This window comes from Cheilinus undulatus, linkage group 4 (assembly GCF_018320785.1).
Source record: "Cheilinus undulatus linkage group 4, ASM1832078v1, whole genome shotgun sequence".
In the NCBI taxonomy this organism is placed as follows: Eukaryota; Metazoa; Chordata; class Actinopteri; order Labriformes; family Labridae; genus Cheilinus; species Cheilinus undulatus.
The window spans coordinates 51,018,612-51,034,794 of NC_054868.1; the positions used below are offsets into that span (position 1 = coordinate 51,018,612).

The following is a 16,183-nucleotide window of genomic DNA, read 5'->3' on the forward strand; positions in this document are numbered from 1 at the left end:
TGATAAAGTTGTAATTATGAGATATGAACACAAAATTTTGAGGTAATATTAAAAATATTGAATTAAAAATTCAACTGTAAGTAAAAATATTCAGATCATTGCAGAAAAAATGAAGTTGTGCATTAAATCTGAAATTCTGAGAAAAAATGTCAAAATTTAGAGTCCTCAAAGTATTTTATGCACGAGACTGATAAAACAGTTAGTTTGATAAAAGAGTCATTTTAAATCAGAGAGTGATAAAGCCAATAAGAAAAAAGGTCATAAACATGAGTGAAAAAATAAATTCAGATTTATAACAGATGTTCAGATGTCGGTTGAGGGTCAACCGAATAATAATCTCAGTTTGATGTACTTTCAAAGGTTTAAAAATTCAAGCCTTAGTTTTACTATCTTTTTACAATTACTCTTTAAAGGCAGACAGATTTGAATATCATCTCCAAAGCAATGAAAATGGAGTCGGAATAAAAGTCCTGCTGGGTCTTTGTGCTTTCATGTAAAGGTGCTCCATTTTCTTTTTTTTAATCAATGGATGACTTTCATCAGGCTTTATTTATTATCCTTTGATCTATTCATTTATTTGTTATTATTTTATTTATTTACTATTCTGTGATTTTTTTTCATTCATTTATTTATTCATTTATTTATTATTGTTTGATTTATTTATTTAGTACTTTTTATTTAATTAATTATTCTTTGATTTATTTATTAATTTATTTATCCATTCATTTAAATATGATTATATGATGTATTTATTTATTTAATATTATTCAATTTATTATTATTTGATTAAATTTGATTAACTTATTAACTTAATTATCATTCTTTGATTTATTGGTTATTATATTTTATTTATTATTCATTTATTTATTATTCTGATTCATTTATTTATTATCTTATTTATTTATTATTCTTTGATTTATTTATTAATATATGTATTATTCTATAATCTATTTTTTATTTGGTATTATTTTATTTATTAAATATTATTTGATTAAATCAAATTAATTTGATTCTTATTCTTTGATTTATTCATTTATTATTTTATTTATTTATTATTCATTTATTTATTATTCTATAATTTATTTATTTATTTGTTATTAATGTATTTATAATCATTTAATTTATTCGTGTATTAATGTATTCATTTAATTATTTTATATTCTTTGATTTATTATTTATTTACTGGCAGGTATGGGCCTCCATACAGCAGGCTACTAGGACGTAAATAACTACACAGTGACCCAGCCTCCAAGCCTCGTATAGCGGACTAATGCGGAACAGCAACCTCCGTCTTTCACTTCCTTGTGTAGGTGTCATGCTCAGTTAACTCACTCCCTCTGCGCGGACTGGGGAGGTGATCCGGCTCTAGATTTCTGCAGGACTTCGCTTCTGTGCTGCCCAGCCTGGAGGAGGTCAAACTTGCTCCTTTTCTTGGACAGACGCAAAAGAGAATATAACATGGACGTTTGCGTGAAAACTTCATGAAGAGGCCTTGATTCTCTAGCATCAGCGGAACACCTCTCCTGGCGCATACCTGTGCGGACTTGTCTTCAGCCCGTTAGGTGAGACTTCAGAGGAGGAGGAGAAGGAGGCACACCTTACTTACCTTTTGTGACTGTACGGCGCCCCCTACCCCTCCCTTTCCTCTCCTCTTTCTCTCTCTCTTTTCCTGACACTGGAGGAATAATCCATCTAATCAGTGAAATGTCGGTAAATGAGAGAGCCACGCGAGCGCTGAGGGAGATCCTACAAAACCCGGGAAATGACATCTGCGCAGACTGCGGCGCGCCGGGTGAGTACACGAACATGGGTTTAACTTCACTGTTAAACTCTCAACAACGTGTCTGCAGTTTATGCTAGTACAGGAAGTCGTTTACTTAGTGTTATGACATGTCGTTTAATCAGCCATTACAGCCAAAATGTCTTCACTGACTTCAGCTACTGTGGTGAGGTGAGGTTAAACTCATAGGGTCGAGCTTTGCTGAAGCACCTGGATGCACCAGTACAGGTAAAGCTCTTTGGTATTCTGAGTTGGAAGTTCCTGTAGAAACTTTTCAGAGTTGAACAAGTCCTGACAGGCAGAGTGGAGGGCTGCACACACCCTCAGCTGCAGGATTCAGCTAAGATTAAGGAGGTCTCCTTTAAGGCCCTAATATGCTCTGTAAAAAGGATTCATAACAAGAACTCTATGAAAACTGACAACCATCCCCTGTTAATGTCTTTTTGATACAGATAAGCCATTAGCAAATAGGTGTGCTGCTGCAGACCATAGAGTTATTACTGCCTTCCCATCAGCTCTGACCTCTGCCATCAACAAGGCATTCTGGCCTAGAGACCTGCAGCTCACTGGTCACTTTCCCTTTTCTCACCTTTCTTTATAACCCCTAGGATAAGGGGTTGACTGATATTTAGCTACATGTCTAATACTGATGCTGGTTGTTAGTAGTTGATGAGGCTGATTAGAGATATTTGAAACCAGTATTTAGATTTACAACTAGCATATCAGATGCTAAAGAGCCAGAATGCTTGATGACTTGTGTACATCTAGACATAGAGTTGTCAAATAACAGCAGAGATGCAAATGCTCGATACTGGCCCCGGTAGTCATAGATCATCAGTTGAACTGAGATGTACAGTTTGTGAAAACTGATACCAGCAACCATGACGTTTAAAGTCCTTTAAATCACCTTTTTTTCCCTGTTGTGATGCCCAGTTTAAACTATAGCATATCGTCTTTACTATAATGCCTAAATTCATTAGTTGTTGTCATGTTAAAGGCTGAATATTTGAAAAAAGGGATGCACTTATGTATTTTTGGCCCATATTAACAGCCATATAGGCCAATATTTACAGCCATAGGCGCCTATATTTATAGCTGTAACGGCTGAAATTAACAGCCATATCAGCTAATACTTCCGGCAGTATAGGAAGATATTCACAGCCATAAAAGGCAGATATTTACAGCTGTATAGGCTGATATTTACTGCAATAGAGGCTGATATTTTCAGCCATAAAGGCCGATATTACAGCCATAGAGGCTGATATTTGCAGCCATATAGGCTGATATTTACAGCCACAAAGGCTAATATTTATAGCCATAGAAGCTGATATTTTTAGCCATATAGGGTGACATTTACAGCCATAAAAGGCCAATATTTACAGCCATAGGGGCTGATATTCACAGCCATACAGGAAGGTACTTACAGCCATATCAACTGATATTTCCGTCTGTATGGGCTGATATTTACATCCATAAAGGTCAATATTTACAGCCGTATATGCTGATATTTACTGCTATAAAAGGCCAATAATTACATTCATATAGGCTAAAATTCATAGCCATATGGCCCATATTTACAGCCATATCGGCAAATATTTACAGCCATAATAGCTTAGATTCACAGCCATATAGGAAGCTATTTTCAGCAGCATAGGTGATATTTCCTAACCTGACATGCCAGATGGATTAGATGGATGTGCTTTACTAGGAAACATTTGGGAAAAGGCTCAGAGTCTTTGAAAAAAGTTCGGAGTGTGATTGGATGCACATTCTGTCTGTCACATCTCTATGGGCCAATCAGAGCAACAAAACGTGACGTACCTGCTATCGAGCTGCGCGTGCAGAGCTACTGAGGACTAACACAAAACATTTCGGTTCATATTCTATGAGAAAAAAAGTGATATGTTTTTATTTTATTATATTATGATAATGATATGAGTAGTCATAAATAAATTTATATTAAAGAACCCATAATGACTCTATCTTAAACTTTATGCAGCATGTAAATCCAGAATAAATCCATCCTGTTTACTTTTATGCGACCACTAAATTTACAACATTTATTATGAGGGTAGCTGATAGCTAGCTTGAGGTTCAGCTAACTGCATGGAAACATGCTGTTATGTGCTAGAGAGAAAGCTTTGTTCATTTGCATGAAATGTATTACTTTTATAAAGGTAAATAAAACCACAGGTAACAACACAGCAAGGTCGTATCACTTCATCTTATAAATCCGTTGTTTATCTGAAGAGAGCGGACTGTCCACATTCTTTTTTTTTAATCAAAAAAGAAATCACAGTCACGTTAAAGAAATCTGCCCTGGAGCTGCATGGGTAAATGTTGCTCAAGGTTAACTTTCTCAGTCTCCAAGATTCCTCCCCTCTAGCCACATTCAGGCACAGATTCCTGTCACCAACTCTTTTAATCATCTATCTCTGAGGCACTGGGAAATAAAGGCATAAGAAAATATGAGGTATTAGCTTTAATCAGCCAAGCACATCATGTTCTAACTCAACGTGTATGCTGTGAAAATGAATGTGTCATGGAGAGACTCTCACAGACACAAACAGGCACAGAGTAAAAGGCTGTGTTTACTGGCAGGTTGTAGAGTGAGTCAGGAAGATAAGAAAGGTGTGGTCAAAGCAGAAAGTCTAACATATTCAAGCTCAAATCAGGAAGACAGAAAGACCCAGAAGATTATTGGAATGTTTTCCTGTAAGCTAGCGAGCACATGTAAAAGCAGCTTTCAAGATATCTAAATTTTGTTGATTTGGGAGTCCAAGTGGTCAAAAGCCTCTTACATCTAAAGTATGTTGATCTGAGTAGCCTGTGCTGATGAGTAAAAGTTAATAGTGATTTCAGCCTAATGCCAATCAATAAGTTTTTATTGTACAGCACCATTTTATAAGAAATGTTATCAGAACTCACTTTACAAAGGGAGCATGTCTAGACTATGCTGTTGTTGTTCTTCTGTTTGTTTTTCAAGGATTCTCACCTCATTACAGGCCATTAGAATAACTATATAAAGAGAAAATAGCCCTTCTAGTGGTCTGGTTTTCGTTGGCTGCTCTGATAGAGGAAGCAATAAGCTCAGACTGTTTTCATAACCATTTTAAAACTTTTCAAAATATGCTAAAGCAAGGCACAGATCCCATCTCCTCAAGTAAGTGCAACATCACAGATGTTGAGTGAATTTTGCACATTTTAATGTGCTTTTCTGGCAAGGCAAAGCAAACGTTTAGTTATCTTTTACTAGACTGCATCATGATGCAGACATGGATGATTCTTCATCCATGCATAGGCAGCACATAATCAATGCATACTGGCTTTATTTATATATTTTCTGTGCAGCAGGACCTACGGTCTATTCTTAAACAATAACCAGTTTCCCTTTTGGACCTAACGCATTTAAATGACACTCTATTTATGTTACAGTAGCACTCTCCAAACATGACATTACTCAACCATTAATTCCTTTGTTAAGACTAGGCCGGCGCACCAACATGGAAACACTCAGGAGTCTGCAGGGTGCAGTTTCTGTAGGAAGATGTTGTATTTGAGGGTGGACGGGCTCTAATCCGCAATTTCCACATAGGACGACTGCGCCGGACACCGAAGCGCTGTGGGTTTGGTCCGAACGAAGGCGAGCGACCTCGCGAGTCTAGAGTGCTGTGCCCCATTGCGCAGCCCTGATCAGCGGGAAGAGACCATGGGAGAACTGCGAGTTCATGCAGGAATAGTATGTCAACAGCAGACTATTACACCTTTGGGGCTTAATTTATCATCCTTTCTGGTATAAGTCCATGATATTATTGCTTCCTCCATTGAGTGAGTACATTAGGAAGTTAAAAGGTGAATTTTTGCTCAAAGGATCTGTGGTTTCATGCAAAATTCTTTGGCTAAATATCCCCATAAGTTAACTTTTCCTCCTCAATGGCACCGTTGTAGCTCTGTGACCCACTGACCTCTCGGTGACCCTTTGCTCTCCCTGCAGGATGAGGCGTAATGTTGATACAGTGATAATTTACAATCGGGAGTCCGTGCATTGTGTTGTATTTTGAAAGAATGGGATATTCTTCGCTTGTGACTTCCTCTTCTGGAGCTTTTGGATCGATGGGTATTGACGCAATTTGGCAGTGGCTGGCGCTGAAAATAGACCTGCAGGGTATCAAATGAAGTGGAGTGAAATGTTGGTCCAGGCACGCGCCGCTGCGGGTCTGGAGCGCTGGCTGTAGAAATGCTCTGATAGACTAGAGAGGGAACGATTTGCTCTGCAGTATGATTCGCTGCGTTCGCCATATGTGGAAATTGGAGGTAAGATGTTTGATGGACACACTGACAGTTTAACATCTGTGTCTCGTATTTTCCAGTGCATCACGATCATTTTATATGGTTATGTTAAACAAACAAGACAAAACACGTATGTGAAGTTATACAATGCAATGCAATCCTTTTTTTTAATATATTATGAGAACATATATCTTGATCATCTTAGTATTTAATGCCATTTAGTTAAATGACAAAATAATCGAAGATGTAGTAATGCATATGATATAACTATTATAGTTCAATTTTTATTCAAAAGTCAGTTGTTGAATGTCTACAAGCATTCATACTGCCATAAGGCTTTATTTACTGACCTGATACCATCTTCTTGATTTGAAGTTAAATTTGCCTCTGGTTATTATTTTAAGATTTAAAGTGGGGTATGTAATTTATCAATTTTGATTTACTGTGTAAAAAATCTTTTACATTTGCATTGGAATTTAATACTTAACTGACAGTAGGGGTGGGAAATAAGGACCAAAAAAAAAAAAAAATCATATCCCGATTTTATGCCTGGATCATATTCCCAATTTTATTCTGATTCTTATTATTCTGATTTTTACGCTAATTTTTAAGTTATTGACCAAAAGCACAAAATTATTCCCATATATCTTTCTAAATGCACACATTTTGGATTTAAAAGTAAACTGCATATTTTCTATATTTTTCTGCTGCAACAACCTGTTGGTCAGTGCATGAAATATTTGACATTTTTTGACAATTTAAATTAAATACTTAATATTTTATAGTTGGCATCACCAGGTTAGGGGGATCTGGAGGTCTTCTACCAAACATTTTAACCACCTAATATCTTTCATCTCCCTATGGTAAGATGATGGTTAATCAGGTATAATTTTACACAATAATACTTGTTTTAAACATGGACTGTAAGCCAAATTAATATAGCTGTAGCTTTATATAAGTAGTCTGTTCATGTGCAGTATTGTATGACAGAGATACATTAGCTTTGTTTACAAAACGAATGCAGAATGAGCTGATTTAACATAACTCAAAATGGGGTTCATTTCTTTAATACTCTTTGATGCAGTGAAGAAGTGGCCATAATTTATTTGAACATAATCTGGATTTTTATGTCTAAAGTGGATAACATTAGTGTCACATGCCTACTGCACACTGACGAGGAACAGAGAGCTGCAGGATGTCATAAAGTTGCATGCATCTTTTATGTTAATCATGCATGTAAATAAATGATAGTACTGTCTTTAAGTGATGACTGACACCCAGATCCCACAGCCATCACAGCCTCCATCTGTAAAAACACTCTGCTATTCATGATTCTGTTATTTCGACAGGTTAAGCCTCATGTGGAGAGCTGGTCTCTCTCCTGTTTGACTCTCAGGGTGCGATCTCTTTAGATTGTCAAAAAAGTTTGCCAACTTTGTGCAGATTTTACAAATGACTGTTCCTTGCATCCTGACAGTTTAGAAAAACCCAGAGCAGTTCCGTTCCAGTTAGAGCTTTTTTCAGGGACGAAAGCTTAAGTTTCAGTTTCATTTTCAGCCATCAGTCCCTGCATCGTTGAGAAGCAGAAGGGAAGTGGAGTAGATCTTTTTAAGTAGAATGCAGTTCTACTGATTTCTTAATTCATTCTGCTTCTTCATGGTTTAAGATCGTCATATCATGCACCCCTACCTATCAGCTTGTCTCCATTGATAAAAAGTAGAAATGTGCAGTAATACTAAAGATTAAAGATGCTACCCATCATGATATCGAATCGGTGTGATAATTGTAATCAAATTAAACTGAATGGAATCGTGAGACCAGTCAAGATGCACAGCTCTAATTTTTATGTTTGAGAAGAAATGCTTGTTTTAAAATTTCTGTTCTAAAATCTTTGAGTTGGCTTTTTGCACAGAAACTAGTCGGTGACTTTTCAGACGGGTCACATAAAATATTCCTTCCCGAATATTTATTGACAGAGTTGTTTAGCAAGTATGCATTATGCAATGTAGATTGTATAGTGTTAGTTTAAAAAGGAGCTTAATAAGCTAATATGCAAAAGAAGTTGGTTTGCAGGGCTTTGTTACATTTACAGTGTTGACATTTGCATCCCTTGCATTAACCTCTGACTCTCAACCTTTTAGTGTCTGTCTCTCCACCCCCCCTCACTCATCATATCTCCTGTCATCCATTTGTCCTCATTCTCGGTTTGCTCTCTCCATCATCTCCACAGATCCAACATGGGGCTCTTGTTCCCTGGGAGTATTCATCTGTCTTGCCTGCTCGGGAATCCACCGTAACATCCCTGATGTCAGCAAGGTCAAGTCCTTGAGCCTGTCCCACTGGGAGGACCACGAGGTGCAGGTGAGACCACCCCACCGAGCCGGCCACTTCAGGTTTCATTTGCTTTGATCTGGTGATGAAATATCTGCTTCTTCCCAGTGGAGGCCAGGGGCATCCTCTTGTTTTGGAAGTCATAGCCTGCCTCTTTGCCTCACAAACTCTTGTAGAAAATGTATTCATTGTGAAAACGTGTTCATCTAATTGGTTTAATCCAGAGAGAAGTGCTGTGTGTCTGTCTGAAGTGTGAGTTATAGGGAATAGGGAAACTAATTTTGCCATTTCTAGTCTTCATCATTAGAAAAGTGAACTGTGACTTGTATCAGGAGTTTCCCATGTAAAGGTATAATATGCAAAATTTCACGATGTAACAGAGAAGTTTTCTGATATATCTGCATGGAACATGCTGTTAAGGCAGCGAGTAAAACACTAAGCTACTGGCTCTCTGAGAGGAGATTGTGTTTGGTTTAAATTCCTTTAATGAAAACAGAATCAACTTTAGGCTGCATGTCTGAATGGAGATCAGAACAGCTGCACTTGTTAGGAGCACTAAGGGAGGGGTGAGGGAGTTGGTGTACTGAGGGACAGCTTTGTTTTGGTCGTAGACAGCAGCTCTTCACTGGTTTAGCATCAGGACCCACCAACACTGCCTCAATGGAAAGTCATGGCCCAAATGTATTACATTTTCCGTACACAGTTTGGACTTAAGATAGAGAAAGAGATTGAGACAATTCCTTAAAAACAAAAGCTCAACATAGATAGGGACGCACAATATTGGATTTTTGCCGATATCCGATATGCCAATATTTACAGATATATTTACTTTGATACTGATATCAATACTGATTTTTAAATGTTTTTCAGACCTAAAACTTTCATCCTTTGAACACACTTTAAGGTTTGAGTATGAACAAAGAAACAAACTGTAGTTCTTAAAATACAAATAATTTTAAAGAATGAGGTTAGATAAAGAAAAAGACCTCAACTGGCATAGATCTGTCGGTACAGCAAAAAGTTCCTCTAATTTATTTGGATATACAGCCAACAGTTGATATCTGTTGTTATAAGGTCAAGATATCAGAAATTTTGACTTCTGCTAATACGATATTTGTATTTTTATGCAAATATCTGCAGATATGGATAGCAGGCCAAAAACATCATGCACCCCTGATCATAGACCTTTTGCCCCATGTTGACCAGTGACCTGGTCTTAATATTTAACATAGCTCCAACAAATTATTATTGTTATTTTTAATTTTTTTCCTTCTCTTAATCTATTATTATTATTATTATTATCTTAATTTGTCATTTGTTTCGTCATTGTAATAATTTGCGTCACTGTTTATAGTTTTTACGTGAGTGCATCCTGACTTTTCTGTGTGACTCCCTGTCTTTTACAGCACTTTGGTCAGCTGTTTCTGTTTTAAACATGCTTTATAAATAAATTTGATTGATTGATTGATTGATTGATATTAGTCCCAGGCAGGCCACAACCCACTTAAATTGGCTTTAGGGCCCGCTTTTGGGTCCTGACCCACCAGTTGAGAACCAAGGGTCTAGGAAACTGGTGTTAACTGGTGATGCTGTTGTGATTTCCAATGGATTGAATGTTGCATATTAGGTTACTTGTAATACAATTTGTTTCAATATCTGTATGTACCCACTAGAAAAGGTGCTGAAGAATCCTGTTACTTCAACTTAATGTAGAGGGAAAATAATTTACCTTTTTGTTATTTAAATATGTCAGTATATTTTTTCCCTTTAAATTGGATCAGTTTCAGAGAAAAAGACTTTAACACTCTCACCACAAACAGCTAGGGCTGGGCAATATATCGATTAAATCCATAAATCAGGTTTTTAGAAAAATCAAGATTTTGAAAATTAACAATGGAGATTTTCTGTTAAACTTTACTGCTGTTATACTAAAGTAAAAGCTACTGTAAGAAGCTTTAATTGTATGTTAGTTCTGGCAATCCTGTAAAGAAAATGATCCATTTCTTTCTTACATATTGCTGACGTGTAACCACAGTGTTCCCAAGTAAAGAAAAACATCCTGCCCATTTTTAATAATCATATTCATTTTGACTACAGTAGAAATTGAAATTAAAAGAAGTTTTGGTCTGCTTGCCAACATTTTATCTGATTCTGGTTCTGCAGCAGAGATGACAAGAAATCAAATACAGAAATAATCAGTATTCCTCTGATCATCTTGTTTACTGGTATACATCATGGAGAGGCTTTAGCATTACTCTCTGTCTGCTTCTTAAGCAGATAAAAACTTTCAGAGTCTGAATGTTTGTGTAAATAACCCTTCATAGTGCACTTTTTAAGAAAAGTTTACAGCTCACACTTTGACCTTTAAAGGAACATTGAGTTCAATTTTGTTACAAATAAACGTTATAAAAACATTATTATTATTTTTATTATTATTATTGTTATTTTTGTTGTTATTGTTGTTGATACAATGAAAGAAACCTGTTCGAGTATTTTTTTCTTTTTCATTTGAAAACAAACAAAAAAAATCGGTTAAAATCATAATTCGAGTTTGGTGTGAAAAAAATCGGAGATTCAATATTTTAACCATATTGCTCAGCCCTACAAACAGCCAAATGTTTTTTCTTTTTTTTTTTTACCCTTTTTGTTGTTTTTTGTTTCCCTTTATGCTTATGCTGAAATGTGTAGTAGATTTAATGTTGACTGTCAGTTCTAGGGCTGAACAATTTGGGAAAATAATCTATTTGCGATTTTTTTTTTTCCCCAAAATGAAATTTAATATGCTATTATTTCTTAAGTTCCTCATCACATATATTTTACAATAAAAACAAGTAATAATTTATTCTATACTATGACCAACACAATATTAGATTAAACAAGGGCGGAATAATTTTGAAAAAAAAAATCTAATTGTGATAATTTTGACTCATTTTGCAAATTTAATATAACCTGTTGTATTAAATGAATGGCAACTTTTGTGTAATTTTCATATTTAAAAAGAAAAACATACAAAAATAAAGAAAATAGAGTTTTTTGTACACTATTCTAAAAAGATAACATAAAATGATTGTATGATATGTAATGCATAATGTCTCTGCTACAAAAAGGTTTTAAACTGGTATTTTGACACAAATTTCAGGTTAAAGAAATATTGCAACTTCTGTGGTTTGAAAGTTGCAGCAGGCTATATTGCGACTTAATCTCATTTGTGATTAATTGCCCAGCCCTAATCAGTTCTCTACATTTGAAATAGCACAGCTGATTACCAACACTGATTAGGAATCCTTACATGTTGCGGTTCCTCATAAAAGTGTGAAAGTCACTTCAGCAACAGACTGTTAGTCCAGTAAAAGTTTATAATAATGTCACGACAGCCAGCATCAGAAAGGTACACAGCTGGATTTGAATGATTACAGTAAGAACCACTGGAGAAGAAAAAAATCCAGATTTTTCCTTTAAAACCTTCATGGAGAAATAAATGAGCTCCACACTGACTTGTTAGGACATCACATTCTTGGCGGGTACATTTCTCTGTGTTCCTGAAACCATGCAGGGGAGTCACAGTATCCAGATAATAAGTGATGCCTGTACTTTGCACCACTTCTTTCAGGGGTATTTGTTGGATTTATCATGCTCGCTCTCTGATTTATAATTTCTTTTATTGCTGCATTGATAGCTGTTGTATTCCTGCTGAGTTTATTCTTTTGATAAAGTTAGTGGAACAGTAAAGCTGTCAGGTAATGTGAATAACGATTCTAATTTCCTGTGTTTGCAGTTCATGGCAGAGAATGGGAATGAGCTGATGAAGAGTAAATATGAGGCTGCTGTTCCGGTCTACTACTACAAACCAACGCACAAAGACTGCCAGTGAGTAACAAAACCTTACAACTACACCTTTACTGAAGTAAAAACATATATGCAAATTAATGTGCAAATATTCTAAATGTTGTATATTTTATATCTATCTCCAGTGGCAATAAATTAATAGAACCTGTCATGAATTTATCATTGGACTTTCTTTACATGTCATCTTTTCTTTTACCTTCGTGTTTAGATGTGATATAAACATTTTAAGATGGCAGTTCTGGAAGCTCTGTCCTTCTCCCACTCTCATCAGCTAGTTTGAGACACAAACAGAGGCTTTGTAAACTGCTCAGCTCGGCTCAGCTCAGCTCATACTTGAGGTTTTTCACGGTGAAAAACAGACATATTCAGCTCCTGTGGCAGCTCTCTACAGGAGCTCCTCTTGGCAGAGATTCGCTCTTTCAGAGATATGACACTATTTTAAGTTTTTCTTTTTCATTTCTGCTACCAGGCAGATTATTCAGGCTGAAGGAAGCGACTGTAAAAATGTTCTTCGTTGAATCTTTTCAGGTTTCATAAAGGAGTGTGAAGTTTGTGCACAGATGAGTAAAACTGCCTAGCCAGGTGTTGTTATTATTACCATTATTTGTTAAATCATCAACCATTCACTAATCAGTGATATGATGGGATGCAGGCAGGACTGACAGACCTACAGTACTGTGCAGAACTTTTAGGCATGTTTGGGCCAAAAGTTGAGGTTGTATTTAGGTATAGATGTGGCAAGTAGGCTGCCTGAGGGCACCCACAGGCTTGAAGGAGGGCTGACACAACCCTAGTTGTGCTCTGGATGTCCTTGCATTTGACCAGAGGCATGGGAAAATAATATTGAAGAAATAACAAAGTCCACACCCTTAGGGTGGCATATGGGGTGGATGTGGTGAGTGACCTAATAAATGCTCTACAGAATGAACGGGCACAAATTCCCACAGAAATGCTGCAAAACCTTATGGAAAAGCCTTCCCGTTAGAATGTAGGCTGTTAAAGCTGCAAAAGGGAGCAACTCCATAGTAAAGTACATGTATTTGAATTAGGGCTGAATGATTTGCTAAAATAATTTAATTGCGATTTTTCTAACCCCAGTATTATGATTGTGATTTAATATCTGATTATTTTTAGGTTCATCATCTTATGTTTTGTTCTACAAACATAAGCAAGAAAGCATTCTATATATCACAATGATAGAGAAGCAAAACTAGGGACAAACAATTTAGAAAAAAAATATCTTATTGTGATTTGGCCGATATAGCAAATCTGATATCAATTACTATATTGTAGGGTTTCATCATTTTTCATATCATTCCTATTTTGATGAAGAAAAACATATACATGAACAAGAAAAGTAGGATTTTTGTAAAAAAAAACAAAAAAGAAGACACTTGAATGTTTGCATAAAGTATTGCGCCTAAAAAAAAGAAAATAAATTGTATCAAACTGGTATTTTGACACATTTCAGGTTAAAGAAATATTGCACTTCCTGCAAATTAAAAAGTGCACCATGCAATTCTTTTATAAATTACGTTAAGAATTACTAGACAAAGAACCTTTTTAGCACATCAGTAAAAGATGTTTAATCATGCTCATGTTGATGTAATTCAGGCAGCTAAATACTTTTGTCCATTTAGGGCAGGGTTGTCAAACTCAATCACAGCAGGGGTCAGATTCTAGATTCAGGTCTAACATGATGGCCTAACAGGGTCACCTTTTTAACCGGAAACTGTCAACCTCATTTCACCAGTAATAAATTATGAAAAAAAATCTTAGCACTGATGATAAATGATGTTGAAATTTAAAATGTTAAAATTATAAGTTGTTTAAAGGTTCACAGTCTGAGAAAAGTAAATCTATTAGTTCAAAAAGGTCAAAACATGAAATTGAAAAATAGTGTTTTTAAGGGCAAATATATTTGAAAGAAATTCAAAATCATGAGTTTAAAAGCTCAAAATATGAAAGAAAATTTGGAATCATGAAATTAAAAGTCAAAATCCGATTCAAAATTTTAAATTGTGAGTCTGAAAGGTCAAATTATCGGATTATGATGTCAAAGTTTGGAGTTGAAAAGATAAGACAAAATACAAAAAAATTGATTAAAAAGGTCAAAATGTGACTTATAATTTAGAGTTATGAATCTTAAAGCTCAAAATATTAGAAGAAATGCTCAAAGTATAAAATAAAAATCCTAAGTTTGCGTCCTAATTGTGAGATGCAAAACTGAAAATATGAAATCAAAACACAATTTCTTTTCCTGCATTCCTGACTTCTTATCTGAATATTTTTACTCCTTAATTTTTCAGATTTTGTGACTTAACAAGGATATCTTAAATCAACAAGGATAATTTTACATATTTAAACTTAAGGAAATCTGCAGGCCTCATTCTGATGGGCCAGTCATAACATAAATAGGATATAATCTTGCGGGCCAGATTTAACTGTTCCATGGGCCGGATTTGGCCCCCCAGCCTTCAGTTTGACACCCCTGATGTAGTGTATAATTTGGTCAGAATTAATTTAAAAATATTCCCTGACTAGATATTGGCAAAAATCCAGTATTGTGCATAACTAATAGGATGTTAACATTACAGGTTACACCATGCACCACTCTTGAGAAGGCCGTTAACACAGTAGCCTCACTTTTACATGTTGTAAATTAACATTTAAATTGCTGAGACCTACTAGTGGCTTTATTGTACTGTAAATTCATATCAATTCTAACTATTGTTTATTGGACACATGGCCTACTAATAATCAGTGTCTCTATTGGCCTAGTAAAACACTATCAGTCGATCTTATCACCCTCAAACAATGGACAATGTAAAGAACGTGTTAATACTCACCAGTATCTACATCATTCTGTAAATCAGTGTTACTCAACCCTACTCAACCAAAGAGCCAAACTGGTGACAAATAGATTTGCAAGAGCCGCAATCTAAGTGGTGAAAAACAAGGGTTAAAGTGGTAATAAGAATAAGTAAAAGCTGGCAAAATAGGTAAAAAAAGTGGCAAAAAATGGGTAAAAGGGGGTAAAATAGGCACAGAAAAGGCATAAACTGGGTAAAAAGTGACTTAAATTGGAAGAAAAAAATTGGCAGAAATTGGTGAGAAGTGACAAAAAATGAGTAACTTGTAGCTAAAATGGGCAAAAACCTGCAAAGACTGGCAAAAATTGGAAAAAAGGGAGAAATAATTGCAAAATGGCAGAAAGTGGCAATAGGAAGTGAGAAGATGGGCTATATGCAGCAAAATGGATTTAAAGTGGCAAAAAATGGTCAAAAAGTGTCAAAACGGGGTAAAAATGAGTGACAGTGAAATATATGGGCTTAAAGCAGCAAAGCGTGGATAAAATAGGTAAAGTGGTATTTAATGGCAAAAGGCAGCTTAAATGGCCAAAAAGTGGCAAAAAGGGGAAACTATCACAACTTGCAAATTGCGAAAAGCAGGATAAAAGAGGCAGAAACTTGTGAAAATGGGCAAAAATGGAATATCAGTGGCAAATATTGGTGGAGAGTGGCAAAAAGAAGTGGCAAAATGGGCTAAAAGCAGCAAAAAATGTATTAAAAGTGGCAAAAAGTAGCCTAAAGTGGCAAAAAATGTTGAAAAGGGGTAAAATTGGCATTAAATGAAAAAAAAAACTGGTTGAAAAGTGACTAAAATATAGAGAAAAAGAGGCCGAAATGGGTGTGAAGTGACAAAAAAAATGAGTTATGGTTGGCAAAAATGGTCAAAAGCGGCAAAACGTGGCAAAAATGAGTGAAAAGTCACTCAAATGGGCTGAAAGCAGCAGAAATTGATCAAAAGTGGCCAAAAAGGGAAAAAGGTGCGAAAATTTTTGAAAAAGGGCAATGGAAATATACAGACAAAAAAACTGAAGGTTGACTATTAAGTTTAACAATTAAAGTCTGCAGTAGAAGTGGGAAACAAGCT

General features: G+C 35.6%; 1 protein-coding gene across 1 annotated transcript in view; it reads left to right on the forward strand.

Annotated features, from left to right (window-relative positions):
• The first annotated feature begins 1,318 nt into the window (after positions 1–1,318).
• The window catches only part of zgc:92360 (uncharacterized protein LOC436988 homolog), a 31,581-nt gene continuing 16,716 nt past the window's right edge, over positions 1,319–16,183 (forward strand). Inside the window, exons 1-3 of the mRNA XM_041785480.1 lie at positions 1,319–1,792; positions 8,301–8,431; positions 12,177–12,268. Coding sequence (XP_041641414.1) covers positions 1,705–1,792; positions 8,301–8,431; positions 12,177–12,268 — 311 coding nt within the window. The 5' untranslated portion in view covers positions 1,319–1,704. The remainder of the gene's footprint in view (positions 1,793–8,300; positions 8,432–12,176; positions 12,269–16,183) is intronic.